The 26,328-nt window shown below is 41.8% G+C and overlaps 1 protein-coding gene across 1 annotated transcript in view; it reads left to right on the top strand.

Moving 5' to 3' along the window:
• MAP2 (microtubule associated protein 2) overlaps positions 1–26,328 on the top strand; it is a 232,804-nt gene that overhangs the window by 193,295 nt on the left and 13,181 nt on the right. Inside the window, exons 8-13 of the mRNA XM_053982442.1 lie at positions 604–4,404; positions 4,654–4,860; positions 5,262–5,396; positions 9,477–9,538; positions 14,921–15,074; positions 17,257–17,600. Of these exons, the coding sequence (XP_053838417.1) occupies positions 604–4,404; positions 4,654–4,860; positions 5,262–5,396; positions 9,477–9,538; positions 14,921–15,074; positions 17,257–17,600 (4,703 nt within the window). The remainder of the gene's footprint in view (positions 1–603; positions 4,405–4,653; positions 4,861–5,261; positions 5,397–9,476; positions 9,539–14,920; positions 15,075–17,256; positions 17,601–26,328) is intronic.

Raw genomic sequence — 26,328 nt, 5'->3', positions numbered from 1 at the left:
GACAGCAGTGAGATTTTGGTCATTTGACAAAGAGCGAGTGTTGTAAGTTGGTACAGTTAAAAAAACAGCCTCTTCTGAATCTTGCAAAACCCTTTGCAAGCATTATCTCTAGTTTAGGCTGTATGTAGAACAAAAATGTATAAAAATACATTGAAATGTACAACTATGTATGTTTTAAATATCAGCAACACACAAAGGTACTAGTGATTCCTTTGAAGTTGCAGACTTCACTATCACAAAACTAACATAAGCTACAGAGTCCAGCAAAGCTTCTAATCAAGTGAGGTTATTTGTTGTGATTTTGCTGTTGTATACAAATCATGAAGACAAAGAATTTACATGAAATCATCTCATTTCCGTGCTCGCATTTATACGTGTACAACTCACATTTTCCTTATAAAACCTTATACATTGAAAGGAAACTAGTATTTAACACTTCAAAGCAAATTTCTAGGTGGATGTCTTGCTGCATGCTCACATCTTTCTCCCTTTCCATTCCATCAATCATATTAAAATGTTGTAGGCCACATGACTGCCTGCCTGTAAGTGCTTTAAATAATTTTGCTATAAAACCCAAACAAATTACTTCAGATTTACTTGCAGCCACGAAGATGGAATTCCGTGTCCAGGAGGGCACATGCCCTTTTGCAGCAGAACCATTAGACACAAAGCAACGTGAATCTGGGAAGGACAATAAGACTGTTGAGCAACCTAAATATGATGCCTTAGTTCCACAGTCAGCAAAAGCAGAGGCTGCAGATAAAAAGGATTCAGAGAGCAAAGACAAAGAAAAAATGCTTTCACCTCCATCAGAATGGATCTTGAAAACTGATTCACAGAAGAAAGGGGAAGCCAGTTTTGCAGAACCTGCTGCTAAGCCTCCTGCTCCTCAAGAACGAGAGCACTTGTCATCTCAGCTGCCTGAAGAGAGCAGGGTGGAAGAAAGGACTGCAGGTGTGCCCTCATCAGCCAACCAAGTTATGGCTATAAAATTTCAAGACAACCTCAAAGATACCCTAGGTGGTGCCATCAGCCATGGTGAAAGTTCTCTATTGCTACCAGAACCCAAGGCAGAAGCAGCCAAAAGTGAACTTCCTTCAGGCCCATCTCCTGCTCTCCCCCAGGAGCTTTCACTCAAAGACAGTTTCAAAACACATCAGGAACCTACTGACCAACTGTTTGCCAAAGATCTCAGTAAAGATGAACAGATCCACAGAGACAGGACATTATCTCTCCAAGAAGTCTCAGCGGTAACTGTAGATGGATTGAAAACTCCAAGCACCCCAAAAATCCCTCCATGGGGAGAGGAAAAAGACATGACTAAGGATGAGAGTGATGAGGAAGAAAGGTACGACTTCTTTGATAAAGGGGAGGCTCGAATATTAGATGATGGTAAAATTACCACAAAATCAGAAGTTAAGACACTTTCCCCAGGCAAAACAGACTTTCAAAAGGATGGTGAAGCTAAAAAGTCACCTGATACTCTCAAAGCAGAAAAAGAAACAGACCAAAGTGGGCTCTCAGCAGCAGCAGATGTGAAAAAGGAGGCACAGCAAAGCACACAGGTACCCCCAGCTAAGTTAAGCCATGAACTGACCCTTGAGAAAACAGCAGAGCACCCTGATACCGCTCAGTTATCCAGAGTAACAGAGAAAGCCCCTGAGGCACCCGGTTTAACCACTGAGAAGACTCCTACTCTAGTAGCTTCTCAAGAGAAAGATGTTAAAAAAGATACTGAGGAGGGTAAGACAAGTGTTACAGCTCCTCATCAAATCAAAGAAGAGGAGGATCAGTCAGGAATGTCAAAGTATTTTGAAACCTCTGCTCTGAAAGAGGAAGCCTTCAAAGCAGATGGTCTGAAACAAAGCAGTGATTACTATGAGCTAAGTGACACTAAAGAGAGTAAATATGAGCCTTATCAGAGAGGTCCTCTAATACCTGAAGATGAAGAGGAGGAGGAAGAGGAAGAATTACAGACAGAATTGAATCAGCAGCCAAATGTGCATGCTCGTGAAATGGGGTACAGTACCCTGGCTCAGAGCTATACACCAGACACATCTGAAGAACCCAGTTCTCCAACAGAAAGAATGTTCACTATTGACCCCAAAGTCTACGGGGATAAGAGAGAACTTCACAGTAAAAATAAAGATGACCTAACTCTGAGCAGGAGCTTGGGACTTGGGGGCAGATCTGCAATTGAACAGAGAAGTATGTCTATTAACTTGCCCATGTCCTGTCTGGACTCAATAGCCCTAGGATTTAGTTTTGGTCGTGCACATGATCTTTCTCCCCTCGCTTCAGATATTCTCACTAACACTAGTGGAAGTATGGATGAAGGTGATGACTACTTGCCAGCAACCACACCAGCATTGGAGAAGGCCCCATGCTTCCCCATTGAAAGTAGAGAGGAAGATGAGCACATAGAAGAAGAAAAAGTGATGGTAGAAGAAAAAGTCCAGCCTGAGACCTTGGCTGAACCATCCTTCCAGGCCAAAGATTACTACAAAAATGGGGCTGTCCTGGCTCCTGACCTGCCTGAAATGTTAGACTTGGCAGGGACAAGATCTAGATTAGCCTCTGTGAGTGCAGATGCTGAGGTGGCACAGAAGAAGCCAGTGCCTTCTGACACCGTCGTGGAAGACAGCAGCACAGCCCTGCCACCTGTGACAAATGAAAACCATGTAATTCTGAAAGCTGAAAGTCAGCTGGAAGACTTGGGCTACTGTGTTTTCAATAAGTACACAGTACCACTCCCTTCTCCAGTTCAGGACAGTGAGAATTTAACAAGTGAAACCTGTCCCTTCTACGAAGGCACAGATGAAAAACTGAGACGTGGCCTCGCTCCTGACTTGTCTTTAATAGAAGTGAAGCTGGCAGCTGCTGAAAAATCAAAAGAAGACTTCCTCAGTGAAAGAGATTTAGGTCAGCATGGTGAGTCCGCTCTGGTGAGGGACTTTGAGGAGGAGAAAAAAGAGAAACTGGATACTGTGCTAGAAAAAAGTGAAGATCAAGTTGACTCTAAAGAGGTCTGTCCCATTAAAGGAGTAGAACCAGAGAAGACAAGAGCTGAGGCAGTGTTAGAAAGGAAAGAAGAAAGTGTGGCTAGTAAAGTTCATTTACCTGCCGATGCAATGTATGACAGAATTTCTGCTTCAGAGGTAGAAAAAGATTCTATTTGTTTGTTGTTGGAGAAGGAGAAGACTCTTAGTGTTGTTCCTGAAATAGCTGAGATAGCTGAGATAGCTGAGTTAGAAGCTCCAGTTAAACCAGATTACAATGCTATTAAGCACGATATGGAGGTAGCTGCAAGGAGAGCTGACCAAGAATATCAGAGTAAGTTAGACACTAAGATCAGTGAGGTTGTTTCTCTTCCTTTAGGGCAGGACAAAGCCTCTCTTAAAAGAGCAGAGCCTGAACCCAAAGACACTCAGCAGAAAGAGGAGACCATCTTCTCCAGAGAAGCAAAGGATGCAGATGTACTTTCCAAGACTGAGCCTAGTTATGTGAAAGACAGCAACAAACTGTCAGAAACAGAAATTAAGGAAAAAGTAACTAAGCCAGATCTGGTACATCAAGAGGCAGTTGATAAGGAGGAATCTTATGAATCTAGTGGAGAGCATGATCAAGCCCAAGAAAGTTTGAATGGAGAGTCTGTGAAACCAGAGGATATCAAAGCAGAACATCCAAAACCTCCCATGTCTGGGGAAGAGATGCCCACACAGTTACCAGCTAAGGGGACTTCTGTGGAGCTCCTCTTTCCAAAAGCTGAGCCTCTCCAGGAGGAGCCTGCTGAGATTCAGATGGAGAGCATACCACAATTTGTAGAAGGAGCTGAAGAGACTCTTGAAAGAGCTGTGAAACCTACGGAAACCCAAAAGCTGCTGCCATGTGAAGTGGCAGCTGGGGCCCCAAAAGGGGAAGAATATGAGGAAGAAGAGGTGGAAGCAGGGCAAGAAGCAAAAGAAGAGGATAAACAGCATCTTGTACCAGAAATGCCCCCAGACTTTGGCGAGCCTGCTGCAGCAGAGATGGGAGCCAAGGGTAGCCCAGAAGCCCTGCCTGAGCTGAAAGGCATTATTGAATCAGTGGTGACAGTGGAGGATGACTTTATCACAGTGGTGCAGACAACAGTTGATGAGGGTGAATCTGCTTCTCACAGCGTGCGCTTTGCTGCTACGCAGCAGGAAGACATTGAAACAGGAGACTCCCAGGCTGAGGAGGAGCTAGATGTTGAAGAAGTGGAAGTTGAGCCCAAGGAAGGCTCCCGAGAGGCTCCTGCTTCACCCCAGAGAGAAGAAATCCTGCTCACTAACTACAAAACAGAGACGTGTGATGATTACAAAGATGAAACAACAATTGATGACTCCATCATGGACACAGACAGTCTCTGGGCAGACACTCAAGGTGTGCATTATCCTTTCTGTTTTGTCTGTTGAATATTTTTGCTTCCAAATCATAATGATTGAAAAGCAAAATTATTACAGTTATATTAGTAATCTCAGCATGTTTCAGAAAAATGGTAAAAATAGTTTGCTTTTTTAAAATTAATCGTCTGCTCTGTCTTCAACTATTTTTTTCCCTGCTCCTCTGAAGTATTGTTAACATTTGTTACTAATCTTTTGTTTGTTGTTGTAATTTGCTCTGATCCTACAGATGATGATAGGAGCATCATGACTGAACAGTTAGAGACTGTTCCTAAAGAGGAGAAAGCAGAGAGAGAATTGCGAAGATCATCTCTTGATAAGCATAAAAAAGAGAAACCTTTTAAAACTGGGAGAGGCAGGATTTCTACTCCTGAAAGGAAAATAGCTAAAAAGGAACCTAGCACACTCTCCAGAGATGAAGTGAGAAGGAAAAAAGGTTCATTTCACACTCCTATTACAATTTTTTTTTTTTATTTTCTTACTGTTTGACAGTACTGTCTGGTTACTCTGTTGTAGATTATGTGTACCATGACATTATTAATGGTAGTGTTTTTTAATGAGATATTGTACAATTACGTGAGAAGCCATGTCTAAGGCTCACTGCTCCACTGGTCCTATTTCATTGTAGACATCCCCACTGATTACTGGGTAATGCATCTGAGCCAATGCCCCAGTGCTGCCCCTCTTCCAGCACAGGATTTGTTCCCCTCAGAAGAAGCAACGCATTGGGTTGGAATTGTGGGGCAGTGGGCCAGACACTTGACATATTGATCATATGAAATGATTTGCTGTTTTTTTTTTTCTGATTCTATGTTTTTGTGTTCTTTTTGTCCATAGCAGTGTATAAGAAAGCTGAACTTGCTAAAAAAACTGAAGTTCAGGGCCACTCTCCCTCCAGGAAAATAATTTTAAAACCTGCTATCAAATATACTAGACCAACTCATCTCTCCTGTGTTAAACGGAAGCAGACAGGTGACTGCGTTCTGTTCAGTTATGCAATGTGGCTGGCAAACATAGACATTTTCTTTTGTAAATCTCATAGCTCTAGCAGCTTTTCTATTTTTTTTTTTCTTCCAAGAGTATCAATCTTCACAAATAGTATTGCTTTTTTAGTGTTTTGTACCATTTTTATTTTATTCTTTCTCTCTTTTCTTTCCCGGTATTTATTTGTTTGTTTGTTTGATGGAGGCCATGATCATGTTTGCTTGTCATTGCTTGGGCCTCCAAGTGCTGTGGTTGTAACTTGGCATCGTGCTTAGAGTGTGGTGTTCTAGGAATCTCTACTCATCTTTTTTTGTTTATTTTTTAATTTTTTTTTAATTATGCTTTTTTTTTTTTTCTGGTGGGAAAATGTTGGCAACTTAAACCATGGTATGCATTTCCATTATTCTGATTTTTTACTCTCGTGCATAATAAGAAGTGTTTCAGACTTATATTTTGTTTATTGATGTTATCTGCATTGACAATTCCCAATCTGTCACTGATGTTTATGCTGTACAGTCAAAATCCACAGGGAGAATCCAGCCACATGCAGCATGGAGCTGAGAGAGAAGAAATCTGGGCTCACACTGTGAAATGCATTCCAAGCAAAAATCTTAATATTTGGTAGAGGAAGATGAAAGGAAGAAAGAAATTATTCCTGTTACGACTTCGTAGATGTATCATTATTTAGAGGACCAAAAAAATTCTTCCAGCCTTTTCACATATTATTCATGGTTCCTGTGAGTTCAAAGTGGAAGGATGAACATCTTGACTTTGATTGTGATCTTAAAAATTGCTAAAAGAAGCCAGGTTTTCTGTTGTGTAACGTAGCCACACGCTGTAGTGTTGTTTGGAACTAGGGCTAATAGGAGAAGAACCATGCACAGCAATGATCTTCTCATAGCTTAAAAATTAACAGAAAGATTCATTACCTATCATATGGTTAAGCAGAGCAATACTAAAAGTGTCCCCAGGCAGTCATTCCCCTGCAGTTTTGCACCAGTCCCTCCTGTTGTGAATGTAGACCAGCCCCAGCAGGGAGGTCTGAGCAGTGAAAATGAAGTAAGAGGATGGTTTAGAGCAGGTTTGGTATCATGCCTCTGCTGTATGAAGTGTGGATTGTATCCTGGCTGTGTTCCATTGGGACACCAGAACTAAAGATCCCATCACCTTGCTCCTGTGACAGAATCTTGTCCTTTTACTTCTCCCTCTCAGGAGAAATGGAACCAGGAAAGGAAAGGCTGGTTCAGTCCTCTCTGTGTTGCACTAATGGCTCCTCCTCAGTTTGCAGTCTCTGGGCTGTCCTAACTTGCACTCTGAACCAAAACTACCCAAGAGGGAGGAATTTTAAAACAGAGTTAAAACATTTCTAATTGCTGTCTCTTGCTGCTTGCTGAAGCACATCTTGATAGCTCAGAAGTTACAACCCATAATTCACATGTTCTTTCAAAAGCCCCAAGAGGTTCAATAAGCTGTGGACACGGGTGGGGGAAAGGCACTGGCTTTGTAGTGTTCTCAACTTCATTTACACTTCTGCAGCTGTGTGGTCAGTGCTGTCATGCCCTCAGGTATCTACCACTACCTCCTCTGAACTGTTCTGACCCGTAAGATCCCAAAGAGAACTGAGTCATACCAATGGACTTGCATAAAATCTGCCCTGTGCCTGAAACATGTGCTGCCTTGGCAAATCTCAGAGGTTTTTCTCTCTCACTGCAGTGCACAGTGAAGCAGATGTATCAATCAAAGTGAGAAATGTAATGCAAAAACTACCTCCCTTACTTAAGTCCTCCCTTATTTAAGTCCTGAGGTGGAGAGCTACCAAAATGATGGACCCAGATTGATCATACAACTTTCAGAAATGTGGCTTGAACGTTGAGCTCTAAAGCAGAGGAGCTGAAACCATGCTAGAAAGTGATCAAAAGTATTTCTTAGACTGTTTCAGCACACTCGTTGCTGGAAAAATTACAGTATGCCTTATTTTCTTCTACCTCCCTTTTTTATACTTCCTGATGGGACTTGGGGGGAGACCATGAGAAAGATTGCAATACTGTGTGATATTCTGAGAGTGCAGGTGGTCATATGTTATCTTACATATCCCTGAGCTTGATTGTGTCATCCAGGTCTCCCCAGGATCTGGAATCTAGAGGGACATTGTCTCTCTCCCATTTTCTTTTTATGTGAAATATAGAACCATTTCTTGAAGCCAGTTTTGACTGTCAGTGCATCCTGTTTGGAGTGGTTTTGTCAGCTTTAGTGATGCCTGGGTAATGAAGCCCCCCAAAAGTTCTTGGCAGTGTAGTCTACAGAGCTTTGAGTGTGTTGCAGTCAGTTAAAATCTCCACGTGACTTCAAAATGAAACATGTCCACTCATAAGATACAGATATCTACCAAAGGAAGTTAATATCTGCTTTTATGTTTTGCACAATGGCCCAGAAAAGTACATTTTCCCCTTAATGCCCCTCAATACCTGAAAAAAATTCCCACGTCACTGGTAAACACTGGGAAGTACCTGTAACTGACAGCACCATATCCATGAGGCAGGGACTGTTTTTTGTGAGACTTGTCCTTGCCATTTGAAAAAGAAATTGCACAGCCAATCCTGACGAGAGAGTTGGGAAATCTTTGCTTTGACTAATGTAGCTCCATGAGTGAAACCCCCAGCCTGGCCTGTGTTTTATTGGTGGCTGTGAGATGCTACTGCAGAGGAGTTTGTTTTTTTTTTGGAGGCAAGGCCAGGACAATGACCTGGCTATTATATGCTTCTGTTTCTTGTTTTCAATTCTGGTGTTGCCCCCTGAGCTGGAACATGTTTGTAGGGCCTGTAAAAATCTTGTGTTCAGATGGAGAAGTTGTGGTTGTTACCAGGCACATTGGCACAAGTGACACAGCTTTTTTTCCAGCTCACAGTGGTGACTGGTTAGGGTTGAATGCCAAGGAAAGGAGGAAAGAAGCTGTTTGTGGTTATCTAGAAGAGATGGAAACCAGACCCAAACCAGCAGTAACAGCTGTGGTAAAGTGTGACACGGGAAGGCTCTGCTGTACTTACCTCTCTTAAAAATTCAGAAGAACTGAAGTATGCAGTTACATGTTCTTTTCCTCCTCACAAGTTCTCTCTCCTACACCTTGGACTAGAGTGGGTAGTGTGACAGAAAACCAGGGATAACCTCACCACGCCTGGGAGCTGCCTTTGAAAAGGGAAAAATTAACCTGACCTTTCATGTATGAGGGATAAGGGTTGGCTTAAAGTTGGAAAACACTTGGGTTTATAGCAGAAGGTTGTCATTTGTGGTTGTTGTCCTACTTCTGCTTTTACCAAGGGCATCCTGGCACAGGTGCCAGAAGATTTCATGTGAGTTGTTAAGTGGCACATCACTTCCTAAGCAGCAGCCTTGGGGTGAAGCTAATAACCTGCTTTCCAAAAAGTTGCCCCATTCAAAAACCAGTGTGGATGGATTTGAAGTCCACGAGAAACATCTTACCTCAAACCATGTATCAAATAAATGAAATACTGGATCAACATTCTTGATGTCCCAGATAAACCTTGAATTTCTAAATTCTTGAGAGCTTAGTTGACCATGACACACTGACCTCGTTGACACAACTAGGCTGAAAATTCAACAGTGAATCTCTCTCTTTCCATTATGAATGTTGGCTAATATTTTGACTGTGATGACTGTAGAAGCCTCTTTTAAAATTTTAATTTGTGGATGATTTAAAGGAGCTTGATTTTTAGAGGACAGTCCTGAAAATCAGAATGCTAAGTTGTCTGAGGATTGACCAGAAACTCTTATATTTGTCAGCTATTTCTGGAACTTTTTTCTTTTCATTTATAGACTTTAAGGAACGTGAATACAAAATTACATTTTGTTCAAAACACATAGAATACCATCTCAAGTAAGATGAATAGAGAAAATTTTTAAGGCAAGTAAATGTCTGCATACAGTCACTGAGGGTAATTCACAAAGTACTTGCTTTGCACAGTAGTTATTTAATTGGTCTAACAAGTGTACTGAATGGAAATGCTTATTATTACTGTCTTTAACTGTCAAGTCTTTCTTTGGATTTCTCAGCAGCAGGTGGTGAAACAAACCAGGCTCCTGCTGTATTTAAACAAGCAAAGGAAAAACTCTCAGTGAGTAAAATAATCTTATTGTTCATCTTTATAATCTCCTTTTGCCCTTATTTCACATCTATTTGTCTTAATTCAGTAAGTAATTGTGTGTTCCATTTAAGATTTGTTCACCATATTCATTATTCATTTAAAAGAATAACTAAAACCACCTTTCCAGAATAACCTTAGAAGTCTAGTCTCAAGTGGTAGATGGTGACAGTTTGCAGACCCACAGAGGGCACACAGACTCCAAACTGCAGGACTTGAAGTCTGGGCAGCATTTTGAGCCAGGCCATGCTGTGGGATACACTGCTTATCTTGGCCCTTGCTGCAGCACCCAACTTGCATTGTCACCTTGCTGCACTGCTGTGTGTTACAAAAACACAGAAGGCAGAAGCCCTCCTCCAGGACTGCTGGATATCTCCTGGTGACCCATTCCACAGCCCAGTGTTCTGCAGGAGCCATGCCTGTGTAGAAATTAGTGGCCAGTAGAATTTACATTTACTGCTTTCAGTATGGCCACTTCCTGGGCCACTGTCTGTGCTATAATCTGTCAGATTACAGCCTTGCCTTGCCTTGCCTTCAGCTGCTCTACAGCCTTTTCTGCTTCCTGTGTCTGGCTCTCTTAAGGAAAGACTCCCTTGCTCCTTGCTGACCCTGCACTGTTGCTGTCCCTTCCCTCCAAAATCCCCAGGAAACCAACCTCTATTCACTCTCCCCTATGCAATTACTTTTGCCATCACAGTGACACATGCTAATTCACACCTGCAGCACAACACTTTGTCATTGTTATCCTAGAATATGTGGAGTTGGAAGGCACCCATCAGGATCATCAAGTCCAACTCCTGGCCCTGAGCAGGACCATCCCTCATCATTAACAATTAAGAATTTCTTTAGAATTTCTCTAAATTTCCTAATATATTTCCTAGTATATTCCATGGATGATTTCTTTTGTTTGTTAAACCAGACTCTCAATTCTTTGGGGAGCAAAAAGCTGTGTCACACGAAGTGCTACACACTGTTTATGAATTGTAAGAAACTGGTAGTGCTGAGAGCAGTGTAACCTTTTGGAGGCTTTGGAGGAACCATGGTTTTTCAGGTCTGACCCATTCCAGCTCAGAACTGGGAAACTGTTAGAGCTTCTTTACAAGTGACTAAGATCTGGGCAGGTTTATGGGCTGAGTCTGAGCATGTTTTATTACTGTCTTTTCCTGACAGACCATCAACACTGGCACAAGAGAAGCCAATATCTGCCCACTTTCAGTGTTTATGGAGTCCTCTAGTACAAGCACTACAAAATCATTCTGTGAAATTATCTTTCTGTATACCTTTCCTATTCCTGCCCCTTATGTTATAGCACATTAAAGCTGTCCCCTGCTTACTTTCTCTCCCTGTTGTCTTGCCTCTCTGGTTGCCACACTCACACACCTCTTGGATATTTTCTCTTCTTTTCTGCCTCTGCTTTTATAAAGCTCTCTCCCTATTTTTGTTGTTTTGTTTCTTCGTGGTTTTCAGCTTTTATGTCCTTCAAGTGCAGCCTTTTCCTCTCCACTGGTAATGTTAGATCATCCAGCCTGGTCAGTTTTGTTATTCATGTTCAGACTGCAGTTTACACAGGCCAAGTTCAGGAAAAGCTAAACAGTTCCATCTGCTGGAAGCAGCTGTGTACCTGCAGTTCACAGGGAGGTGATGAAAACCTGTGCCATGTGTTAGGAACACCTTGAAATAAAATGAGGGTTCTGCATCGACACTTCAGCAATCCCTGAGAATCACATAGATCTTTGTCCTCTAGACAGCTGACCCTTCCAGCAACATAAATTAAAACAGAGGTCAGAGGTAATGTCTTGCTAACAGAGACTGAGTTTTCCTGCAGGGATTGAGACACGGTTTCTTTGCTTGCTCAACCAGCTCTGGGCAGATTCTGCTGCTATTCCTGATGCTAAAAAGTGCCTTGTTACATAAATACCATGTGGGAGCTCTAGACTGTAATAACCAGAGCTGTGCAGTAGCTCAAGGTCATGCCTTTTCCCCGTCTGTTCTACTGACAGATCTCAGTGTTGTCCATCTTTAGCATCCACATTAGATTCATGTATTCACAGAGGACACTGAGCAATGTGAGTGAAAATTCTTTGCACTGTGACTAGAACCTTTATCTACAAGAGTTTTTCAGTCTCATTATAGGGGTAATTTCTTGCATGCAAACTGAAAATGGTGAAAACCACAGAAGGAAGATTTGGACCTCAAGCAATGCATGCTTAGTTTTATGTCTAGTTCAGAAAGCCAGGTGAAAGGTGCTTGCAGAATGTCTGCTTCTTGGGCCCACCCATCATAGATACCCTGCTTCCATAGTGTTTCAGCATCAATAAATACCTTCATGGATTTCTAAATGCAATCCAAAGTTTCACAAATGGATGAGACCCATAAACTAAACTATGAAAAACCAGTCAAAGTCTGGACAAGCCTTTGATTTGACAGAAACACATATTCTGTAGTTTCTCTTTAAAATAATTATTCACTGGTTTTCTTCTGTTTATTCTCAGACAGTAAAATAAGTATTTAAAAAGAAAGAGGCATCAATTCGTTGCAAAACTCATTATGGGAATATGTTCTTGCTAGTAAAGCACTTCCATCCTAATTTCTTGCCCTGCTGCTTGGTCTGGAGGATGACATCCAATGGAACTCCTCTCAGCTGTACTGTAGGACTGGAATTGCTTGATACAGAGTTCTGCAACTCTTAATCACATGGGTGATGTCATGGATGACATTCAGCACAGCAGCCTCAGCTGAATATGTAGCCTAAGCCAGAGGTGGACAGCACATTCTTTTCTCATTTTCTAGCAAGACAACTTTAAAGCAGTTCACCTTTTCTGAACATTGGGAAAGTCTAGGGGATTGAGATCAAATGCCAAGTTCAGTGCTAAAGATCAGTGCAAATCCCAGGATGACAGGCCCATTGGGATTGTTCCTATGAGGAATTTCATGCTAGTAGGACTACAGAGAGGATCAGGAGTACCAAGGTAACACCTTTGCAATTGCTCTTTGTAATATCAGTCATACTAATGGAAGAAAAAAAGTATTTCTTAAGCAAGTAGCCTTATTCTGTTTCAAGGAGATTCCTTTTTGTAAAGCAGTAAGATGCTTCTAAGTATCAACAAAGATTTTCTGCCTATCCTGTTGGTGTTTAATTGTTCTTTCAATGGGATATTGTCATTATTTGGTATCAAACAAGTATTTGTTCACAATAACATACCATGTCGGCCTTTCAACCATATATGGCTCTCCTCATCCCAGGACTCCATACTGCCAATATAAAATTTTGAATTTCTATGGAGTGACACCAAATGCACAGAGCAGTATCTGGGGTGTGTTAGAGATTTTGTCTGTACACTGTGGCAAAATAAGGAATTACTGTTGTCCTCCTGCTGTTGTGGGAATACTGGTGTAACTTTGCTTCTAAGATTCCCACTGTTTTATTCTTGATTTTAGCCTGGAGCGATATATTTCAACTTTCAAGGGCTGGGATCTCTTGGTGCTCCTGTAGCTTTGCCCTTGTTTCTAATGCAGCAGCTGTACCAGTTAAATGCCACACCTGGCACCAGATTTTTCCTAATAACACAAGACCAAAATAGCATCTGCAGAAAAAGGCAAAATCCTAGAATCCATAACTCTGCATAGACCATTACCAGACACAGGAAAAGTATTTTTAATAGCTTGGCTTTTTTTTTTTTTTTTTTTTTTTTTTTGGTCTATGTTGCATGTATTTTCATTTTGTCCAGCTTCATGTTGTGTTTTGTTTGTTTTCTCATGACTAGACTGCCTCTTTGTCAAAGATTCCTGCCTCAAAGTCTAGAGCAAAGTCATTGCTTCCTCCAAGACCCAGCTCAGCTTGCTCATTAACCACTAAAAGGGCCACATGTCTGGATACAGACAGTTATTTTGTTCGGCCCTCCTCTGCAGGCCCAAGAGACTCAAAATCAGATGCTAAGGTAAGGTAGCAGAGTTGGTGAAGAGAGTCAGAGATGCACAGGTGAACTCCATGAAACACATTATCTACCCACTGAATTTGAGTAATTCCCTGCGAAGCTCCTGTGGGATAACTTACATCCAGTGGCAGGAGAACTGATTAGCAGGCTACAAGATGGATAAAAATGGAGATACTCCAGAGGAAACCTAAGTGAAGTTATAACTACAAAGACATATCTTCTTTCTGTTGATCATATGGATGCGACTTCATTAACTGCCAAGAAGTTACAGCCATTTGCAAGTGGGTAGGTGGTAAAGAACAGCAGGACTAATTTACCATCCAAGTTTAAAAAAATGCAATTTTTGACCTGTTAATATTCTTCAAAATCAAATTCAATCTCCAGCATAGGAGGGTACAATTCTAATTACCAGCAGTAGGTGATGGAATAGGGCAGAATCCAAATGCTCAAGAAGCAAATTTAGTCAATGCATAGGACTTTGTGAAGAAGTTGCAGTATAAATTTAGAAAGATTGGCAGTCCATTCCAGCTTTTCCATGTTTACATTTAACTTGTGTTTCAAATTTACATTATGGTGAGTTAACTATCCCCATTTAAAAATTGGTTTTGCCATTGACTTGGATTTTTGGTTTAATGCCATACATGGTGTGTCTTTTACTGGTTGGGACCATCATCATTTGTCTTCAGGAAGAATGTCTGCTTATACTGGTCTGTCTTTGGCTGCACATCTCATAAGCAATCTCATAAGCTCAAAAATATTCTAACATACATGTCCATTGCCTTAATGGTAAAGAGGGGTTTACTCTGGTAAAGAGAAGGTATGCACTGATTTCAAAAAGTAAACATTTTATTATAGAAGGAATTAAAACAATAGGATTTATAATCCCACACTCAGAGGGAAAAAAAACCCAAAAAAACAGAAAAACCAACAAAACCTGTAGCTAAAAATTTATCTCCATAAGAAATTTACAAGTTAGTGCTTGAATATGCAAAAATCACACAACACCTACCAATCTAGTGTATGGTGTATTCTGGACACCAGTAGTGCAGTTACTTTGCAGGTAAATTCACACAGGAATTTCATATTTGAGCTCTAGAGAATTCTTTTACTTTCAACTTGCACTTAAAACTCCCACTTTTTTTACTTAGTAAGAGCGAATTGTGGAATCCATCCGAATTTAGATCCAAGACTATCCCTAGATGTCTCAGGATAGTCATGAGAAGATGTTTTGATGCAGTAGAGAAGCACCAGGGAGCTAAAGCAGAGCATGGAGTGTGACTGATCCCCGCAGGTTCCTGTGGGAGGAGCAAACTGGGCCCATAGGATTAGGTTTCCCCCTCTGTGTGCAGATACAGCAAATCATAGCCCAAAGAGTGAGTTTTGAAAACTAAACCTTCCTTTGTTGTTGTGCTGCTATTAGGATGGAGTAAGCAAGAGCCCTGAGAAGCGTTCGTCTCTACCAAGGCCTTCCTCTATCCTTCCTCCTCGACGAGGTGTGTCAGGAGACCGAGACAGAGAGGAGAACTCCCTCTCCCTCACAGCTTCTCTTTCCTCTTCAGTACGACGGACTACCCGTATGTTGTCCTTTTTTTTCTTTGCATATTCACCTTCTCCTACTTCTGTGGTTGTCTCTATCCTCGTTAGATTTGTCACATTGCACAGCATGACGTGTCCCTGCCTTTGACACAGAGGAGTGAGTCTGGGGTGTGCTGTTGGAAATTAGAGCCCATAGAGTGGTTTTGTTCATATGCCAAGTGCCTGAAACCAGGGACAGGATGCACCTGCAGTGCCCAGAGCAAAACTGCTGCCCAAACTAATTGCTGATATTAGAAAATGCCTTTGTAGGGAGCTCAGAGCTGGGTGAGGTATTTAACACAGAGCATTTACAAATAGCAGCAAGAAATAATGAGTCAAAACTGAAGCAGACAACCTGAAATAATTCTGATGGATCTTGGAAAAGTGAACCTGATAGTTACAGTCATTTATTTGCTGCTTCCCAGTAATTATCTCCCTATGCTCTACTCCTAGGGTAAAATTCCTGCTGAGAATGGAGATGTAAACTAGCAGTGACTCACTAGGGGCAGTTAAGCTAGTGAACCAGCTAGGTTCCTTTTATGAGGACCAAAGTTATCTAATCACAAGCCAAAATAAATTACAGGACAAAGACAATTTATTAAATGACCCCAGAACTTTTAGCCATGCCTTAGAACCCACATGTGGCTTCCTGCTTTCCAACAGGAGTTCCTCTGTCTTCTCTCTTTAGAAACCAATCTTAGCCCTTTTTAAGACAGCTTATGGGAAGTAGAGGATTAAATTCTGCAAAAAAAAAAAAGTCCTTTGAAATTTATAAGTGATGGTCCAAAGGTAAAATGGACCATCGCCTTTGAAAGCCGAGTGACCTCCAGCTGCCACAGCAGCCAGCCCATTCTCCTGACCAGGAGCATTTGGCAGTGTAGTGAAGGGCTGAGGAATGAAAAATAAATATACTAGACCTGCAAGGAGGTGGGAAAAAAATAATTCCCTTTCTGTCTCAAATGGTACAGTGAGAAGCTTTAGGGTTGGTTTGGAAAGAGAGAAACCTGTTCAGGGAAATGGGAGGTGAGTGGAGTATGTTCAGTCTGCCTAATGAATCATGTAGAGCAAAGAATGTCTCCTGAGCCCCAGGGACAGGAGAGCACTGGGTTTGGGCCACCATCACTGCATAGACAGAATGATCAGCAAATACTTTTAATAAGAATGTGTTTAGTCCCACTGGATGCTTTTGAGAGGCCCATTGGATTTATAATTTCTGCACATTTGAAGAGTGAAAACATACATGCACCCATTTGGCATTGGGGTTCCCAGGTTTTGAGAGTTACTTTGATATTTCTCTCCATAAGTATTCTCAGCAAAATTTTACTTTGGAGATATCTCAGCTTCTGTTTATTTATGTTTGAGAGTTAGGAGCAGAGCTGGCTGCAGAAAGCACAGCTAGACTGATCCTTGTGCCCAGTAAAAAGGAATGGCAATGCCATAAACACTGAATGGAGCTGCTACAAAATGATATAGTTGGGGTTTTTTTACTTGCATGCAAATGTAAGTAAAATGTGACTTTTTATCAAGGTTGCCTCTGGTAATGGCTTTCTTTCACAGCACTAATGAAAAATAGGAATTGAATGTGAGGACATCTGCCCATCCACACAAGCAGAGCTATAGCTTGTGCTCCACTTGAGTGCCCACCTGGGGTTCATCTGCACTTTTCCAGCAATGGTATGAGAAACAGCACCAGCCAGGCACTCACAGCTTTTCATTTCAGGAATATCATCAGAATTTTTACTGCTTTCTAGTTTATTGTCCAGATCCACTGAAATTGGCTGGATCAAGTCCCAAAGGTTGGATTCCAAGGATGCTTCTCATCCTTTGCCCAAAACAGAAATGAATGTGATGATGTGCCTTATTTAGGCAGCTTTGCAGGAAGCAGAGGTATTGTGGGAAGCACTCCTGTGTTACAGAATGGAGAGCTCAGTCACTCTGGGGGCATTACCTCAACCTCTCATGGCAAGGTAACTCCTGGCAGGTTGGTTAGCCAAGTAAGACACAGGGAGACCCTTTCAAGCTGCTGTTCCAGCAGTAGCACTGCCATCTTAAGAGCTGTGTCTTTCTTGGCACACAGGGATGCAGTTTTGGGAGTACAGAGGGAAGAAGAGCTGTACTCCTGTGGCCCTAAAGCTGTTGTGTTTTTTGTTTTTGTTTTTGTTTTTTTTTTCTTGAATGTAGGATCAGAGCCAATTCGTAGCAGAACGGGAAAAAGTGGAACTTCTACCCCCACTACTCCTGGCTCCACTGCCATCACTCCAGGGACACCACCAAGCTATGCCTCCCGTACCCCAGGCACTCCAGGGACACCCAGTTACTCCAGAACTCCCCACACTCCTGGGACCCCCAAATCTGCAATACTGGTACCTACTGAGAAAAAAGTTGCCATAATTCGCACTCCTCCTAAATCTCCAGCCACTCCAAAGCAGCTACGAGTTATTAATCAGCCTCTACCTGACCTCAAGAATGTCAGGTCCAAAATTGGGTCAACAGATAATATCAAATACCAGCCTAAAGGAGGGCAGGTAAGGATTCCACTCTTAATGTTCACACATATGTTATTTACTCTTTTGTGTGCACCTTTGTGATAGGCGTGGGATAGGAGACATTTTGAGTTGCCTTGTAAAGCTACTTCTGTTCCCCAAATCCCTTGTTTGTTTAAGTGATGTTAAATGGCAAAGAGCACAATCTTCAGAAACTATCTTGCCACATGAAAACTAACAGTGCCTGAGATCCATTAAAAAATTTCAAACAAGACTTTGCACTCCATGCCATAGATACGTTTCTGCCTGAGTCATCAGTTGCTGCTTACTTAGTCTTTATCAGTACAAACAAATAAGAGGTTTGTTTAAATCAAACCAGTTGAAAAGGAATCCACATATATGTTAGCAGGATTACACAGTACATTGTTTTTTCCTGTGCCATTTATACGACATGCATTGTGTTGGGTGAAGTTAATTAGGGTTGCAGCCTCCATCCTGGTAAATGCTTCCCATATTAAAGATGGGGGAAGGGGCCAGATACTGCACTTAACCAGTTTTCTTGTTCCTGGGTTGAAATAAGCAGGAATAGGTTTTAAACTGTATAAACTGGAGGATGTATATAAGTGTAAACATAAGAATGTGTTGTAAGGCAGATCAGCATTTTCTATTCTCACTGAAAGAACAAGAATTCAGTGATGTCTTTATGTGATTAAGCCCTGAAAAAAGAGGTAATTTCATACTTTGCAGTTATGCAATGAAGCACATTTTCATAAGGACTGCTTTTAGCTAAAGACTGAACCTGTGTGTAGGGTGGCAAAATCAAAGGCTCTCAGAATGCTTTGGGTTGGAGGTGACCCTAAAGATCATCTAATTCCAGCCCACTCCCATGTGGCCTTGAGCACTTCAGGGATGAGGCATCAACCACTTCTCTGGGCAATCTGTGCCAGCACCTCACCACCCTTACAATCAAGAATTTCTTCCCAACATCCTATCAAACTGCCCTCTGGCAATTTGAAGCCATTCCCCCTTGTCCTGTGACTCCAGACCCCTGTCCAAAGTCCCTTTGCAGGTCTTTTGGAGCCCCTTTAGGCACTGGAAGGGACTCTAAGGAATCCCCAGAGCCTTCTCTACTCCAGGCAGAGCAATCTCAACTCTCTGTCTGTCTTTGTAGCAGAGGTGCTCCAGCCCTCTGAGCATCTTCATGGCCCTCCTCTGGACTTGTTCCAGCAGGTCCATGTCCTTCCTATACTGGGGACAGAGTACTCCAGGGTGGCATCAGTGAGAGCAGAGGGGCAGAATCCTCTTCTCAGCCTAAGGATCATTCTTCTTTGGATGCAGCCCAGGACATGGTTGGTTTCAGGGGTGCAGGTGCACACAGCTGGCTCTGGTCCAGCTCTCATCCACCAGCACCCCCAAGTCCTCGGCAGGGCTGCTCTCAATCCATGCTCTGTTCAGTCTGTATTTGAGCTTGGGATTACCCACATCAAGGACCTTGCACTTGGCTTTGCTGAATTCCCTGTTATTACAGACAGAACTCACCAAATTTTGGAAGAGGCAATAAAAATGGAGGCTTTCATGCTAAGCAGAAAATTTTGGAGACTGAGGGAAAGATAGGAAGTACCATCAGTCTTGCTGAGGTTTAGTGCTTATACCTTCCTCTTCAGAGTCTCTGCTAGATACTCTACTAAGCTGGAAGAGTCGTTTCTCATTTTTGAGCAAAGCAGAAATGCTAACACAGATGGCATTAAAAGCCAAAATAATGTCCAAGCAATTTGTTTTTCTTCCCATTTGGAAGAATTGTTCTATCTTACAGTAGGAAGCCATCCATTCTGTTAATGTTTAAGGTGTTAGAAAATCAATAGTAACCTGATAGGTATTCTATGTGATTTAGCAACGAAGAGGCAAGGAAAACAACAAAGAAGGAGGAAAAATAATACAGCTTAACAATATCTATGCTAAAAATATGGACAACTCAGTCTTGTGCATGTAAACAATTATGTTGATGTATTTTCTGTAAGGAGTACCTGTGTATTTCATATTGGTTCTAGACACAACTCTGTGGTGAAAACACCCAGAGCCTTCAGCTCCCTTTTACTTCCTGAGTCACAGCAATGGCAATGTGAGTGCTTTATGGAAGGTTCCTTTCCCAGCTGCCTCCAGGGACAGGGCATCAGGGTGAATAACATGTTTCCCATTTGGTTGTCCTGAAAACAGGACATTCCAGAAATCTGGGTTGCACAGTGTTTCCAGATCAGATACTTATATGTATGTATTAGTATTGGAAGTGATAGTGGAACTTAGAGAACAATGAGGTTTGCCTAATGCTGTCTCAGAAAGAAATAATAAATTGGATCAAAACTTAACATTGCAGCCCTGTGCCTGCTATAGGTCTTCCAGAGAAAAAGAACAGTGAGATATTTTAAACAGTGAGCTATCTCTAAGGTGTTGATCCTGTTTTCATGGTAAATTACCACATTCAGTACTTTCCAGGATCTGCACACTAGCCAGTTACTCATCAAGTCGTGGAGATAATGCCTCAGCAAAGGTACTTCTGCCTTTATTTTGACAGGTGGGATTATTTTGCATGGGAGCCCCACTCCATTTGCCATACCATGTAGCAGATGTGGGTGTGCAGGGGCTCCAGCAACACAAATTCAGACTGTGCTTCTGGATTAGCATTCCTCACACAGGCCCAGCTGTTGGACTTAGGGCCCAAAACCAGCACCATGGTACCCTGTCCTCCTCCTCTCTGTCACTCTCTCTGGACTGTAACAATTATACAAGAACCAGGAGGCCACAACAAATTGTTTCTTTGTAGTCACCATGCCTAGACAGCTAAATTTCCTTATCAGCTCTAAAGGACTGCTCAGAGTCTTTGCTGAGCAGTGAAGGATGGCACAGGATGGCATTTCACTGCTGTGGGCATTACAGGGGAAATCTGCTGGGTGAACAAAACGTCACTGAAGCTAAAGCATTTTTTAGTTCCAGTGGTATGTAGCCACTGAGCTGTGGGTTGGGCAAAGAGAAGCTCACTAAATTTTTCCTTTATGTCTCCTTTATGCCATAGTTGCTCAGTCTAGACAAGAAGTACTAGGATAATTATTTTCCAGTTTCTACAGTTGAATTTTATAGGGTCTGTGAGAGCAACACATGAAAGCTAATTTCATTTCCTTGTGTCTGCTCAGTTCTTTAATGTCTGGTAGCAGTATTACCCTGGCTGAAATGAGCTGTTATCTGCTATTTTCTTTTAGTGATGGTACATGAAACAAACAGAAAGCTTCTTTATAACCTGAACTGGAAATGCTGATAGCAACAGCCACAGGAAAAACAAGCAGAGAAAAAGCCAGTATCTATCTGGGCAAGTTAAGTACATAAACATGTCATGCAGAACACTAAAGGAGTACAGACAGATAGGCAGCCCAAAAGTGTCATTTCGAGACAGACTGTCCTTTTACCAGTGGTGTATTTGGACCTGGCACAAGGGCTTCTCTTAACTTTGAGCTGTTCTGGAGAAAGCTGCACTCTGAAACTGCCAGAGGCAGGGGTGCAAAACTGAAGAAGCCCTTGGGGATGTTTGAATGCTAAATAAATCAAGAAGTGCAGTGCTTCAGCCTGGAATTTTATCAAGAGCTCATCAGACAGCAGACTGATTTTCCTTCAGCTCTGACTTGCCAGCCACAGAAACAAAGAAAAGGAGAGAAATCATTCCACCTGATGGGGGTTGTGTGTGGTGTGTAAAGAGAATGCTTTTAGGGGAAGAAATAAGCTAACTTTAGAAGCATTAAGCTCCTACTAGGAATAGATGGCTTGAAATGGGATTTAATTGGTATTCTGCAGTGGGGAGAAATGAGGGCTTCTCTGCTCTGTGATGCAGCCAGGAGGTGGTTGTCTGGTTTTCTCTTTAAGGTTCAGTATGGTGAAATGGATCATTACTGGCAAAGCTCAGAGGCAACTTGCTCATGGGTATGTCTGCTGGGCTTCAGATGGATTTTCACACTGCGTCAGCTGTGGAGGAAATGCTGTGCTTTCAAAAGTAACCCATTTGCATCTGTTATTTCTCAGACAGCCCAAGGGAAGCATAGGGAGCTGGGAGAGGGTGTTGGAAATCTGTTTCAGATGCCAAGACTGATTTTTTTTTTTATTGTGTTTTTTTGGTTTTTTATCAGATTTTTGGTTTTTCTTTTGAAATTCTGTCTATGGATATGGTTGGTACCATATCAGAGTGCACAGAAGTGCACTAATTGAGTCTTTTCATTCCTGGCAAGGCAGAATATTTATAATGCTTCATGGGCCAGCAACCGAGGATAAAACTAATCTAAATTTCTCTTAATTTTCTCTTAAAATGTATACCTAAAATCTCAGCCATGGGCAAGAACTTCAGTGGATGTGAAGCAGTAGAGCATCATCAAAGTGAATTGAGCTGCACAGACTAGAATTACATACATAAGCTTTAAAATACCAATAATTATAGTGAGAGCCAGGCACCTTGTAAGAAGTAAGATGACATATAGAAAAAATGAAATCTCTAAGCTGTGCTGACAAATGAAATGTTCCTTGAAGATTTTTAGGAAGATTTTCACCATCTTCCCTAAATTGTGGAAAGCAAAGTGCAATTAGCAATGAGTCAGAAAGTTTGAACAAATTGATGACACCACTATTCAGTAGATGCTTTCCAAAAAGCGCTGAAATGCTTGCAAGGAGAATGGGCTTGTGCATTAGGTGATAAAATAGACTGGCACTGGTAAGACATCTCAGAGGTGGGCAGAGGAGGAGGCTTGAATGGGTATCTTTTGTTAGCTTCAAAATCAGTTTGGATTGATGCTGAATTGATTTTTTTTTTTTTTTTTATTGCCTTGTCTTCTTTTATATATTCTCTGTGTTCTTTACACATAAATTTTGTCTTGGTTTGAAGAGATGGGTATCTACTAAGGAAGGGAGGAGCCTCTCTTGAAATGGAAAATATAAACTCCCTCCCTCTGAATTACTAGAGTTTTGAAATTAAGGGGCTCCTGGGCAAAGATATGGGAGTATGAATAACAGTTCTTTATTAGGAAAAATAAAAATGAAAATGCAGTAATACAAAAAAAAAAAAACAAAACAAAAAACACTAACAGAGTCCAAAAAAACACTACCGGAACATGCCCTGGCACCCTGTAGGTCAGAGTGGTGGCAGCAGTCCCATTCCATGGTGGCTCAGCCCTCCTGCAGTGCCAGCTGTGCTTCTGCTGGAGCAGGGATCCTGGACAAGGCTGGAGTTTTCCTCTGAAGCTCCAGTGGTGGTTTAGATGGGCCTGGTCTTCCTCTGGGAATGCAGTGGGAAGACGCTGCCTGTGGTGTTCCAAATGTCAGATTGTATCCAGGTAGGAATGCTTGGTTCCTCCCCGTGGGCAGAGCACCTCCCAGTGTGATGATGGAATTTTCTCAGCCATGCAGGGACCCTCACTGGCCCATGAACAGAAGAGATCTCCTGGAGGGAGGATTGGTTGTGGAAGAGATAAAGAAAACTGCCCCAGCTGGTTTTAACAGGTGGCCCAATTAACAGCAGATAACTGCCCCACCTGGTTCTAGCAGATGGCCATAGAATACACACCCCAGCCACATCTTACATTTCCAGCCTAAGACAATTTGTAGTTCTGTATCCTATTATTGTATTTGTAGCTTATCTCCAGTACTTTTCCTGACCCTACTTGATAAGCAGAAAGACAAAACACATTCCAAAGGTTCCAAGCTGGGGGTCTGAGGCTCCTATCCTATCTTGGTTCTTCCTGGGAACCAAGGTTGAGATCAGCTCTTCATGACATATTTTTATGAATAGTTTAGTCCCTATCTAGAGATGGGGGGATTTGAAAAAAGAGTTGAACTGGGGGGATTACCTCACCAACTATGCTTCTAATTGGGAATTTTTGTCAGATATGCTAATTTGTAAAACCTATTAAAATGTATACACATTATGCTGTGTGTGCATCTTTGGCATTTTCCACCTGACGAATTGTGCGTATAAGGATTGTAAATATAAGGATCCTTATAAAGGTAACCCTTTTTTATCACCCTAACTGTGTCTGGCTCATGATTTTTGGACCAGTGAAAAAGCATTAGGATGGGAGGAGAGATTCCCCCCCAACACACACCCCAGACCCCCATCATCAGGATTTACAACCCTGTCTGCAGAGATCAGTGGGCTTCTGGCATGTTCCCTGCCTCAATGTCAGTGTGCCGGGGTGCAGTCAGTACAGACACAGACTGGTCTGGTTGATTCATCAGAGCTGAGCACCTCCTGGAGAAAGGGAGGTCAGAAATTCTCAGTTAACTTCCCCTTGAGGTGGCATTTTATAATTCCTTCTCCTGCTGCTGTTTCACGTCTTTGCACCACTTTGTGTACACTCATGACTGCCCAAAATCTGAAAGTCTGTAAGTTATATACTTTTGGTGCAATGGCTGCTGAAGAGTGTCTAGAAAGATGGTGGAGAGCAAGGCTTCACAAAAAGTGCAGTCTGAGCTGTTGCTGGATCCCACTCTCCTTCCAGCACATCATGTGCTTTTTCTCCATTGTAACAACATAGTTGAATCAAAACCACTTAGGCCCAAGTTAAGAGGATGTTCTTGCACAGGTCAGTGATGAACATAAATGAGCTTATTAGGGCCAAACTCTGTGCCTTCCCCAGCCAGAGGCACGTGAGGCAGCTGTACAGGGAGGTGTGGGTTGACATGGAGCATGGCTGCTGTTACATGGTATAGCTGAGAGACTGGGAGCCAATTGTTTTCACACCATTGGCTTCACTCGTTGGAATAAGTTTGTGCATTTGTCAACTCAACAATTCAAAACTGTAAAGTAAATTAATCTCTTGTCAGTCTGTTTTTGCTTTCTTTGTACATTCCCAGGTCTGGGGATTTGCAAGACATTTGACGGGATTTGTTCTGCACTGAAAATTACAAATTCACCACTTGTTAATTGCAGATCTATAAATGTGAAGAGAAATTAGGAGTTTCGGGTACACCTTCAAAACTCTGTCAGAGCTCAAACCTGTAATTCTTAAGTTTATGAAATTTAGAATTTTGGCTGAAAATTGCAGATTGGACAGAAATAACATCTTGCAGCTCCAGTGTTCTGACTGCACTTGTTTAAAGGAAGGCTTGCCTGAGTACAGTCTGTACAGTTAAGCCTTGAATTATTCTGGATAAAAAACTAGATGTTCTTCCTGACTCATATTTTAGAAAAATTAAGCAATCACTGCCAGCCTTTAGCAAGTTTCAGAAGGGCTTTTTTGAGGAAAGGTGTTTGGTTGCTAGAAATGAGCAGGGAATTAGGACAGAGTAACATCACTGCAGTACCTAACCCATCTGTAAAAAGTGCACCCTGCCTGTGAGGCAAACTGTGAACCACAATCATGAGGCTCCCAAGCAGTCTCATGGGCTCTAGCCACTAAGAGAACTTCTACTCACTGCAGTAGCCATATGTGTCTCTCAATTTTTTGTAGGCAGTGAGCAGCAGTGCCCTGGTTTCTGCCACTCAGATGTTCAGTCTAGGGCTGCAGGTGCCACTTTCTGGAGGATTCAGTATCTTTACACCAACTACAGTTGGCAGCTTAAGCAACCAGTTCCAGCTCTCAGCTGGCAAACGTTAGAAGAGACAAATCCCACCTGTGATGGTACCATGTGTTGTTGTTCTCTCATTAATAAGTATGGGGAGAAGCTGTATATTTTTTTTTCCTAGAGTAGGTTGAAATTACTAGGATGTAAATTCCTGTGAAAGTCTGAGTTATCCCAGCAGCAAGCTCAGCAAAGGAGGTGTTTCCAGCTGAGCTCTAAGTAGCCTAAATTTTGAGAAATAAAATGAGAAAGGTTGTCGTTTTGGGAATAATGGTCAGGGAATACATAATCTGCATCAAAGCTGTTTCATCATATAATAGTGAAATGCATGGAAAGGTTAGAAGAAGTATATTTTGCTAGACAGGAAGGGCAGGAAAGAAAAGAATAGAAGGTTTTATATTGGAAATTTGGATTTGAATAATAAATAAATGCTAAGGGACATATCTTCTGAATGTTGGGAAAACCAGCTTGCATGAAGAGATGACTGCAAGATATTTTTGAACTTGAACTGAACAACCTAATTGTCTCCATTATGCTGGAGTAAAGAAATTCCAGAGGTAGTGGCTCAAAACTCATCTCTTCTCAAAGACTTGGAAACTGATACCTGATGTTCAGCACTTGATATTTGCAGCTAATAGTACTCTTTCCATGAGTAGGAACTGTTGTGCCAAAAATTTAAGTATTGGATTCTGAATTTTAGCAAAATCTGTTAGTTTGGTTGTTGTTGAGGTGTTGTTGTTAAAGGGAGTACTAAACCAAGGATTTTGTGTTTTAGGTGAATTAATTGCTCTCCCAGGATTTTTTTAATTTGATGTGAATCTTCAATACTTTTTTTACAATTCGTTTGATCAGCTCCCCAGCTTTAGTGAGGAGTGTGATTGCAGAATATGCTACAGTTCATCTGACAGGGATCTTGCACTTCCTTGAACTCTGTTAAATTCAGCTGTTGACTACTGACTGTAAACTCTTTGGCATGGAATTTAATTTCGTACTTCTAGCATAATTATGCAGACCCTCTAAGTATTTGTCCATAGGCCTTTCCTCCCCTGATTGGTGGGGACATGCCTTGTTCAGCATGGCCATCTTGTTAATTTCTTTAGTACAGTGATGTGAGGGTAGGTATAAAGAAGCTTGTCAATCAGCTACTCTTGTCCTATGCAAGGATTCAAGACTTGGCTGATCA

This window comes from Vidua macroura, chromosome 7 (genome assembly GCF_024509145.1).
Source record: "Vidua macroura isolate BioBank_ID:100142 chromosome 7, ASM2450914v1, whole genome shotgun sequence".
Classification (NCBI taxonomy): domain Eukaryota; kingdom Metazoa; phylum Chordata; class Aves; order Passeriformes; family Viduidae; genus Vidua; species Vidua macroura.
The sequence above is the reverse complement of the archived record's forward strand: the minus strand, read 5'-3'. Positions and strand labels throughout refer to the sequence as shown.